Source organism: Rhinichthys klamathensis, unplaced genomic scaffold, assembly GCF_029890125.1.
Source record: "Rhinichthys klamathensis goyatoka isolate OS25496 unplaced genomic scaffold, OSU_Roscu_1.1 h1tg000005l_1, whole genome shotgun sequence".
NCBI classification, from domain to species: domain Eukaryota; kingdom Metazoa; phylum Chordata; class Actinopteri; order Cypriniformes; family Leuciscidae; genus Rhinichthys; species Rhinichthys klamathensis.
In genome coordinates, this window is record NW_026606558.1 from 1584314 (window position 1) to 1595870 (window position 11557).

General features: G+C 37.1%; 1 protein-coding gene across 1 annotated transcript; it reads right to left on the reverse strand.

The window, feature by feature from the left end:
* Positions 1-1641: 1641 nt before the first annotated feature.
* wnt2 (wingless-type MMTV integration site family member 2) lies at positions 1642-10251 on the reverse strand. Its single transcript, XM_056254711.1, has 5 exons — positions 9708-10251; positions 9234-9454; positions 6716-6993; positions 6300-6564; positions 1642-2945 (listed from the first exon to the last, which is right to left on the reverse strand). The coding sequence occupies exons 1-5, from the start codon at positions 9788-9790 to the stop codon at positions 2740-2742; spliced, it is 1053 nt and encodes a 350-aa protein (XP_056110686.1). The 5' UTR covers positions 9791-10251; the 3' UTR covers positions 1642-2739.
* Between the last annotated feature and the right edge of the window lie 1306 nt (positions 10252-11557).

Below are 11557 nucleotides of genomic sequence, written 5' to 3' on the forward strand. Positions count from 1 at the left end.
CTTTTTACGTTCGATTATCCAATTCAACCATACCATTAAGCAAATTACTTTAGATAAACAACACATTTGTGTGTGTGCGTGTGTGTGTGTGTGTGTGTGTGTGTGGCTGTTGTTTTGCCAACTCTTCTTTATGGGTGCAAAGCTTGGACAGTCTACCAGCGCCATGCCAAAAAATTAAATCATATCCACTTGAGCTGTCTGAGGAAACTGCTGACAGAATTCTGCAAGAAACTGCAAGACAGAATTCCTGACACGGAAGTCCTCAGCAAGGCAAATATCCCCAGCATCTACACCATGCTTGCGAAGGAACAGCTTAGATGGACTGGTCACGTGACTAGAATGTCTAACGTGAGACTTCCAAAACAAGTCTTATTTGGCGAGCTGAAAAAAGGCAAGCGAGCACAAGGTGGCCCCAAAAAGCGCTACAAGGACACTCTTAAAGTTTCCTTGAAGAGTTTTGGACTCGACCTGAAAAGCTGGGAATCCCTAGCACAGGACCGATCTGCCTGGAGTAGAAAAGTCCAGGACGGTGCAATCCTCTGTGAGAGCAGGAGAAGCTCCTGTGCTATTTTGAAGAGGCAGCAGCGCAAAGTTACCAAGAAAGAACAAGTGGCTGCACCTCAGAGTTCTACATCCTTCCTGACCTGTCCAGTGTGCCACAGGGAATTCCGGGCTCGGATTGGCCTCTTTAGCCATCTGCGCACTCATCAAAACCCAACAAAATGACAAACGTGCCATGGTCATCATCAACTTTTTGATGGACGAACAAGAAGAAGAAGAAGTGTGTGTGTGTGTAAAAACTAGTTTTTTTTTTTGTTTTTTTGCTGAAGAGTGATGAACGTTCTTCTCCTGTGTTCTATTCCTCAGCTGAAAGGTTTGTTAGAGCTGCGCCCTCTACTCACTTTTGGTGTGAAAGGGCCATTACATTTGCCAAAAAACAACATTAGTTATTAAAAAAACAAGCAAGCAAGCCAAGCCCAGGTGAGAAAATGTAACACAATATTGTAAAGCATACCTTTAAAAGTAATTTTTTCAAACATTTTATATATGCACACATAATCAAACTCCCTTTTAAGTGCAACAATATACAATGTGATAATTATATATTTTAATGCTCTTTTAGGAAATTATACACACATTTATGTACAGAAACATTATCAGGGCAGAATTCACTAACATTTTTTGAGGTTTCAATCAACTGATTCAATATAGTTATAAAGTTTGAGAATAAAGCATATGTGCAAAAAGACAACTTACAAAAAGTTTTATTTTTATAAAATGCTTTTTATGTTGTTGCTTTTAGGTTAGGGAGAGACCATCTATTTAAGATGTCATGAGGGTGTCAGCACTGAGGCTTTTGGAGGTCTTTTTTTTGGTCAAGACACAGTTTTCTGTCATTCATCTTTCACAATAATGTATAATATCATATCAGCTGGGTCTTATTTAGAGCCACTAAATGAATGAGTCATAACGGGGAAAGCTTGTTAGCCTTTATACAGACTGAATATCCTTCAGACACAAAAATGTGTTTTCAAAAGTGTTTTACTCCATCTAGTCATTAATTGTTTATATACACTTAATGTCAGAAAACAAATATAGTTTATGGTTTTTACTGCAAAACAGGACAACAAACTTTTGACAACTATGTGACGTAACATATATGTAAGTTTTATTTTAAATTACATAGAGTTTGTATTTACATTTCAAAATATGAAATACATTAAAGATAAACATTTTTATACTACAAAGCAGTAATAAATATTTGTATTATGGGGGGGGGGGAGACAAAACATGTAAAGATGATAAAACAAACTTCAAAACCAGTTGTGATACAACAAATCTGCATTGTTTTTTTAAAGGTACACTATGTAACTGTAAAAAATTAACACATTTAAACGATTCAGTAAATCATCAATCCTTCTTTCATTTTGTCTTACCCTGATTCACTAGCCTATTGTAACGGCTTATATTTTAGACAGGGCGGGATGATTTTCGCAGGAAATTGCGTACATGCGTCACTCGCCCGTGCATGTCTCTCTCGTCATATCTGTAAATAGAAAAAAGTTGCTCCAGCTTATTTGATGTGTGTATTGTGTGTGAGTGGCCTAGGTTAGTTGTTGCTATGAGTGAGAAAGGTTGACATGGAGCAGCTAAAACTCGAACCTCTGGTGAATCACCCGATGTAATGTCAAAATCACCCAACAGCGTTTTTATTCCTCAACAGGTTAGTAAGGTATTTTATTGAACAGGTAAATTGGCATATGTAGTGCTCTTACAGAGTTCATTGTAAAACATTATATTGTGAAGGGTCATTTCATTATGGTTGTTGTAACGCTGCGCTGGATTCATTTTCAAGGAAGTACCGTGTCTGTTAATGGGTATAGCTACAGTAATGTCTTCAGCTACTCAGCTTGAGATCCTTTCCATCTACACTGGTTATATAACTCTAGTAGTGAATGTTTTATGAGCAGTAGGATAATCTCTCTCTTTTTTTTAATTATGAGAAAGAACCATATTCATCCGCAGTCGTGCAGAGCCAAAGCACAACCAAAACAATGTTCTTCCACAAAATGCAAAAGTTACATAGTGTACCTTTAAGTTGCTGGTCTTTTGTGTATGCATTGCTGAAATGTCTGGTCTACTTTTATCTAACTCGCCAGAGAAAAGCACTGTACAAGGTCAAAGGTTTGAGGTGGGATCTTTAGTTTGGAAGGTAACTGAAGTGCAGGAGTGGTGTGGTCATGACTGGGTTTTGCAGGTATGCACATCTACCTCCTCTTCGCAGTCCCTGCAGTGAACAGCACAACACCAGTGGAACTTGCACTCACACTTGGTGGTGCGGCTCACGCGTGATGTGTCATAACCTCGCCCACAACACATGACCTCACAGCTGTCAGCCCCATGGGACGTACGGTTGCATACTCGCCCACCTGTGCCCACAGATCCTGCAATAAGACAAAAATAAAATGAGACATCATAGGTTTTAATGAGAGAAATGAAATGACTACATCAAAAATGTTCAAGGCATAGCTTCTCACTAAAATAACCATGTTTCCAATATTCTGTATGTATATATATATATATATATATACAGTACCGGTCAAAAGTTTTGAAACATAACATTTTTTTTATGTTTTTGAAAGAAATCTCTATTTCTGTGATGCAAAGCTAAATTTTCAGCATCATTACTCCAGTCTTCTGTGTCACATGATCCTTCAGAAATCATTTTAATATGCCGATTTGATACTCAAGTCATTATCAATGTTGGAAATAGAACCTGTGATACTTTTTTCAGGATTCTTTGATAAATAAAAAGTTAAAAAGAACAGCATTTATTCAAAATAAAAAACCTAACAATATAAAAACGGAATTGCTGACCCCAAACTTATGAACGGTATTGTATATTGTTACAAAAGATTTCTATTTTAAATAAATGTAACTTTTTATTCATCAAAGAGAACTGAAAAAAGTATCACAGGTTATTAAAAATATCAAAACAGCATAACTGCAATATATATATATATATATATATATAAAGGTTCAAAAAAAAAAATACAAATTAGCTTTCCAAACAATATGTACAGCAACAATAATAATAATCTTATTATTATATATATATATTTTAAATATAAAAATGCTTTGCTACAAATACAAATTGATCATTCTTTTGTGATAAGGCCAGTGAAAATATTAGAAGGGCAGGTACAATTGTTACTACTGGCCTAAAATAGACAAACCTACCAATTAAAAGAAGTCATCCATCCACATACTTTCATCCATTAATATTGATACATTATACTGCTAGAATCTATTAATGCAGTGAATATTTGAACAAATTCCTGAAGCAAGCAGACCTCGACTGAATAGTCATGTGTAGTGCCTGGCAGATGTCTGATAGTGTCCAGACAGCGCTGTCTTGAAGAGGCTGGGTTTGTCGGCACCATGTAAAAGGATGACCGCTTGGTCCTTGGTCAGATGAGGGACTGATGATAGAAGCTATCAAGCATTGCTCTGGGTCTTCATCACGTACTCATTTCAACGGCTCTAATCTCAACAACCCCGCCCTCTATGAGGCTGACGCGTCTCTGATTGTTGCTGATACAGAAATTGCTAAAGACCTTGTATAAACCCTTGCTTTAATGCTCCCTCTGAGTGACAATCTACAGCCTTTGTTTATAAAGATCCCTTCAATGCCAATCAACACTCAGAACTATACAAACAACCATTTTTCATGTGGTTTAACCAATTTAGAGTTGGTTTAGTGCGAGGTTTTAAGATGAGAACACTCCTACAGTGAAGGCCAGAACTGCAAACCTCTTCAGTAGCACCAGCATTGGTATGTCACCGCTGCTCTATTGAACTCAATTGCAAGTAGGCAGGCATGTGTCTGGGCATGACACGGCCACTCCCCCCCTCCCCCCCACACACACAGCAGTTCATCAGGCTGGTATGCTGGGCGGATATCGTTTACATCATGGCCAGCCTTTACCTGAGCGTGGATCTGCTTATTGAATTAAGATGAGGGGGTGCCAAGAGATGAGTTTAACATGTGTGACCATGGTGAGAGCTAGTAATTGATTTCACACTTATGCAGTAGAGGTATAGTCTATGTCTCCTAAAACTGACATCAAACAGACTGCCCTGCCGAGAGTTTCTCACAAACCACCATGCTAGAGAGGTCAGCACTAAAATATGGTCGTCATGATTTTTTTAAATGTACCTTCAAAGCTAATGAGAAAAAAATGGACAAGATTAAAAAAAAAAACATTACATTTATATCTTAATATCCAAAAATTCTGACATCATCGTGTCATTTTAAACCTGTATGATTTTATTCTGAAAAATATCTCAGGCTGCATCCGAACTCACATACTGTACTCGTTCCCTACTTTATAGGCGAAAAACAGTAGGTGAAAAGAACCCGGATGACCTACTACTTCCTGCAAGATTTTGAAGTGAGCATCTGATGGACTTTACTTTACTATTCCATTAAGCCAAGGGAGAGGATTTTTAAATGACAGTGAAACAACGCAACTGACTCCGAAAGTCACATGACAATGACAACATGACGGATGTAGTATGTCTGGATTATATTCATACATACATACATTTATACTTTTTTAATGTTCACAAAGTAATTACTCATTCATCTATTTAGAGTATGCGATTTCGGACACAGTCTCAGTGTTTTTTTTCCCTTGTCCATACATTGAAAGTAACTGAGGTCCAATGTTATTTTGGACCCCATTGACTTCCATTGTATTGACAAAAAAAATGTCTGGTGCTTTTTTGTACTCTGTAGAAGAAAGAGGTACAATAAAAAATAAAAGTCACACAAGTATGGAACGACATTTTTGGATAAACTAGCCTTTTAACTGTTTTTCACGTTTTTATGATCATGCAAATTGATATGCTTATAAATGGGCAGTTATACTGACATACAATAAATAATAAATACCTAAAGTGGGTTCAACCTTCATCTCAGGGCACTTAAAAGAGACATGACCTACCTCTCTAAATATTCCTGCCAGTTTTAGACAGAAAATATAGAGGTGCCGCCGTGGAAGGCAGTGATTTATAGCATTTGCGCGTAGGGATTAAATTTCAGCTCCCGTTCTGCCCACAAAACTGTGGTAATGTGTCTAAACACAGCGTCACCTGATAGCAGGGATCATCTGCAGTCTGACAGGCACCCCCTCCCTTACTGCTTCCCACATAGGTACACCTGGTGTTATTCAGTTTGTACACACACACACACACTGAAAAGTAAAAAGAGATAAACCTCTGCCTTAGGGAGGGAATCTTTACCGGCATTCAGGTTACAGGATTGGGTTATGACTATTGTGTATGTAATAACCAGCTAAATAGCTCCCGTCCTCTGATTACAACGGTGTTTGGGGGCAAAGACTAATGCCTTGCTGATTTTGAGCAGAGAGTGTGGGAGTCTTGCAGGGTGGAGACACAAACAATGGGTTATACAGTAAAACATGTTGGAACACTACAGATTTGATATATTACCTTAATTCACCTCTTGAGGAAATAATTAAAAGGATAGTTCCCCAAAAATGAAAATTCTATTATTATTTACATTACTTTCTTTCTGATGCAGCACAAAAGACAGTTATTTGAAGAAGAAAAAAATGTGTCCATACAATGAAAGTCAATGCGGTTCAGTGTTGGTTTGGACCCCACTGACTTTCACTGTTAAGACCAACAACAACAAAAAATTGAAAAGTGAATCATTCTTTTTTGGGGAAACCATCTTTTTAAGGGTTATGGTTTCCCCCCAGCACACTTACCAGACTCGTGGTCCCATATACAGTAGTCAGGTGAGTCTTCAAAGTAGACAAGGTCATTTTTGGTAGGCCTCTTAAACATCCTGTAAGCACTGGTGAAGCCTGTTCCATACTGGTTCATCACCACCTGAATGGCATTGTTGTACTTTTTGCGGAGATAGTCACCAGTCTGCCTGAAGTCTGCCATGGCTAACCAGCAGGTTCGTACATTGCATGAGCCACTGACACCATGACACTTACACTCCAGGTTCATAAAGCGCTTCACTGCCTGTAAATAAAAAAGAAGACCGTGTCTGTAGTAATCCTCTGACTGCTCCATCTCCGATTGCATGACAATATGGTCACGGATTATTATTTGTCAAGATTTCATTTCTCGATATGTGTCTCAACAGCTGTTTGCAAGAACATGGCCTTGTTACCTTCCTCCCTGCACGGTTGTTGTGCAAGTTCATGAGCGCTCGTGCATCTCTCTCCTTCCTCTCCTTGGCGTCAATGAAGACCTGAGTGAACTTGATAGCATGGTCAACATGATCGCTGCAGCCACCCCAGTCGAAAGATCCCTTGGCATCACGAGATGAGCCTTTTTTTCCGGGGTCGCAGGAGCAGTTTTCTAGTTCACCCTGACTGCACGCCCTAGCCAGGGTGTAGACCATTCCTGCTGAGGAGATGGCATAGACAAAGGCGGCCTCACGACTGCCTAAAAAAAGAACACACACACACAGAGGGGGAATAGCGTTTAGTGAGCATAAAAAATGTTGCATAAATTAGAGAGGAGCTGGTAATTATTTAAAATTAAAATGTTTTTGTGTGTAGTGTATACACACACCAAATTATTTTAATATCAATTATATATATATTTATTATAAAATTATAAAAATATAACAAATTTAATTTTATAATTAAGATATAAGAGTAATTATTAAAACTTACATTTGTGTGAGTATATCTATACAGAATATATACACACACATAGACATAAAAAATACATTATACATATTTAATTTGATATAAAATTAATTTAAATTACTTTACTTTTACTTACAAGTTAATTTCTTAACTTTAGCATAGGCTAATTTGTATTAATATATACACAGACGTATAATTATTTAAAATGTATGTTATATTTTTCATTTTATTTTGCATGTTACATTATACAAGTATTATAAATATATAATAATTAAGGTAATAAAAATCATAATAAATGAATACTCATAATTCATACGTTTCTGTTTACTCATTACATTCACAGGTCAAGTCGATTCCTAAAATAAATGCTGACTTTATATATTTTTAAACTGAAAACCTACTAATCTCATAATCCATTATAGAAATCTAAGGTTTACTTCAGAAAGATATATGTCTGAGAGAAAAAGTGAGGGCATATGTGTGACGGAGATCACGGTGGGAAACAGTAAGAGAGGGAAGAAAGAACAACAGTAACAAGCGACCGCCTGAACAAAAGTTATAAGCTGCAGCTTTTCACATGTATACCAAAGATGTTTCCGTTCGGCAGCTTTGTCAGACTGAAAGAGAATGCCTGCCATGCAATTGTTTTAAATTAGTGAGCTGACATTGACAATAAGTAGATTCTCACAGTTGCACAGAGAAGTCTTTCTGGGAGGTCTGAATACCTTAAAGCAAGAAGATTAAAGTCAGAGGTTTAACCTAACTTTAATGTGCAGAGCAGCTTAGAGGCCTGGGACACAGAGTTACTTTGAGGATGTTCCCATTAATATGATTTTACGCGGGATGAGAAAATAGAGCCAGAGACACTTACAGTTGCAAACCTAAAGTCACAAAACTGGCAATTACACCTATAGTTACAGCATCAAGCTGCCGAGCAGTTCTGAATGAACTCACCAGACACAATAATCCAGCTTTTGTTCCCTAAACTCACATAAATCCTGAACACAATGAAAAGTAAAGGATACACTTGCATGCTAAGTGAGACTTTTGTGAGTTATCGATTCAAATTACATCTAGACATCTTGAGATGATCACATAACTTGTGTTGTTTATGGGTCAATGACATGACTTTTTCAGATCTGGATTCAGTTATTTAAATATATAGCCTAAAATGCAATGCATACAATGACAAGAATACATATTTTCTATTATAAACATGTTTGAGATTTATGAATTTACACTTAAAAATGTAAAAATTCGGGGTTGTTTCAACACATGTTTGGGGTCAAATATGGACAAGCCCAACCGTTGGGTTAACAAAATTAATTACAAAATTTAAATCAATATTTGGGTTTGAAACATTGGTTGAAACAGCCCAGCATTTTTTAGTGTAAATAATTGTGATATTTCTTATGGGGCTTAAAGTCACAGACCATGTGTCAGATTTACCAGGTGGTGTAACTGTCTGGAAACAGGCAACAACAAAATTAAATAAAAAATAAATAAATGAATAAATAAATAAAAGAAAATATCTTATTATTTCTTTAAAAATTATTTGGCAGACAAAGTCAGTGTGGTATAACCAACTTGAATAAAATTTAGCTGTCAACAACATTTTGTTTTCAAGAGTCAATAAATCGACACAGTTTTGTAGAAAATGGAATAACTGTTTTTTTATGTAAACTAAAATTAATAGATTAGGCTACATTACTAAGAACTTGCCACATGTTTTAAACTTGTTTTTTTTTCCCCTCTCCTTTCATAATAATCTCACACATCCTTTGATCCTGTCTCATTAGCCCATATAGGCTAGCCTACTATCTTTTTATCTAAGAAATCTGATAAAAATCAAACACACTGTGCTGCACACACAGATGAGCAAAGAAGGGTCAAAAGCACACCCAGTTCATCAAGTTTTACTTTCTGTAATAGGATCTGATATCAGATAAGGAATTTCACTGAGTGCAGAGAACACACTGTATGTACAGCCCTTAGTATACACTTGAAACAATACACTTGTGCCTTACTCACTTCGATGTAAAAGCCTCCCAAAAAGATTGTGCTCGCGCGCCATGGTATTGCAATTCCATCGGTGGTTCCTGAACTGGTGCTGACATTCTCCAATCCAGTTTTTAATTCCAGCTCCTATAGCCTGCATCACCTTGGGATGCTGGCGGCACAACTGGCGTTGTTTGTTAATTAACCCCGGGATGTTGTCGCACATCACTTGCGATCCAAGAGTGCCCATGTACCTGCATACAAGATGAAAGCACAGGGAATGAGCGATGGGAATCTCTTAAAGACAGTCATCATGTTTCAACACACAACTGCGTACTCGGCACATTCATTTCAAAAAATACAATTTCGCGTAGTTTAATTTTTCAGTGCATTTTCAGATTATTATTATTTTTAACCACATCGTAGCCTACTCTAAAACTATTTACATCTCTTAACGAGAAAGTATTACTTAAAACATATTTAAAATAAAACAAAAACTGTACCCACCACCACGATGCGTCGACCCTTGATGTGAACCAGCAAATTGCCACGGACAGATAAAAACATATTCCACTTGGCAAAAAGTTCATATTATAACAATTGTATTGATACACTCATTCGTTCAGGCGCTTGCATGCAGTTTAACAACAAACAAATGAAACATCGAATGCTGAGGCGGTCGGAGCAAATTGCTAATTTACTCTCCCAGATCAAAAATCAGTGGAGTGACGCGACACAAGTGAGCTGAGCGTCAAAGCATCGTGAAGTGTGTGATGTGTGGCGCTGCACACACAGCCTGATGCTCGTCCTGGGGCTGAAGTGGCTGAAGATAGCTGATGATCTCCTATCAGGTTTAAATTGCTTACACAAGGGGTGGGTACTCCTGCCTCAGGAATGAAGTGAAGAAATTAGATGTCTGAAAGTATCTGTTCAGGCTAGCTTGACACCAGCCACAGGTTTTGGCTTATTTCCAAAGCAGCGAAAGTGTAGAATGTGGTCCAACGTGAAATGCCTATCCATACCCTCCTAAATCCTAGCACTTTAATAAATAGTGCATTATTATTAGGCCTGTCAGGCAATCTCTTTATGTATTATTCATATTAAATTAATTGATCACTCAGTCTTTATGCATTATGCCTATTACATTTATTGGCCTATAGAATTTTTAACCTTGAAAAACATCTTTCTCGGAGAATAAGGCTTAATTGACTGAAAGCACACTCGTCCTATCTTCTCAACAAACATGTTCCGCTCTTGATGATGTGCATTGAAATTGGATTATCACATTCTTTTGAACTTTTCACGAACTGCTCAATTGTCGCACAGAATTTCCTCTATCTTTGATCACCAGTTATGTGAAAGAATTAATTTGTCCTCCTTCCTTGTATTGTGAGGTCCTTTCAACTGATGGGAACCAAGATTATTAGGAAAACCGGATTCTTCTCTTGTGATCCCCGTGAAAAGGGCGCGGTCGCGAGAGCGTGGAGAAAACTTGTCATCGGTAATATGATGGAATTTAAATTGGCCTAATTTCATCCTTTTCAAGTCAATAAGGAAAGCTGAATCCTCTCAGTGTTTTTTCAAATATCATTATCCCTAAAAAATAATAATAATATGATTATATAGACTATATAGAGATTATCTGATGAATCTGGCCGCTCTGATTTATTTTTATTATACGCCTTCAAAATTGGATAACCAGTGCGTAACTTATTCAATGACTCTCATGGTAACCAACTTAAATCTGTCTGGACGCAATCGGTTGAGTTATCCTCCATTATTGAGTTATTAGTCTAAAACAGTAGGCCTACACCAATTATTTTTCTGCACGTGTAAAACTATAATAATCCGACAAACAATTAGTTTTTAAGTTTTGTCGAGGTATTGTCCAATGGTTACCTTCTCAGAAGAACGCTATTTTGTCCGCTAGCGTAGGACTATACATTTAGCGTACTCTGATGAACTTATAATAGCTTAAAAACATTTTCATAAACTCTGTAGAAAAGTAAGCAAGGCTCATAATACCCGACAACATATACTTGACATTGTTACAGCTTGAAGAACGAGTTCATCTATCACCTTCTTCTAGGGAGTCAGATGTCAAGTGGTTCTTTTACATGCATATTATTTGACATAACTCCTGCTTACACACATTATATACAATGCATGCAACCAAAAGAAATTGAAGAAATTGCCTAATAAAAGAGCTGCCATTCTTTGCTGCTCATAGACATGTCTTAAGTAACTCAGATGGGGCTTTCAGGAAACTGCATGCACATGCCATATTACATTTCACTGTCAAACAATGAACATGTAACAAGTATTTGTTCAATATTACTAAAGATTGATCCAAGCAA

Coding starts and splice junctions, on each gene's coding strand:
- wnt2 (XM_056254711.1), bottom strand. CDS start 9,790: ATGAACTTTTTGCCAAGTGGAATATGTTTTTATCTGTCCGTGGCAATT. Junction 6,994..9,233: donor TGGGAGGCTTTTACATCGAA/GTGAGTAAGGCA, acceptor TTCTTTTTTTAG/GCAGTCGTGAGGCCGCCTTT. Junction 2,946..6,299: donor TATATGGGACCACGAGTCTG/GTAAGTGTGCTG, acceptor GTCTTATTGCAG/GATCTGTGGGCACAGGTGGG.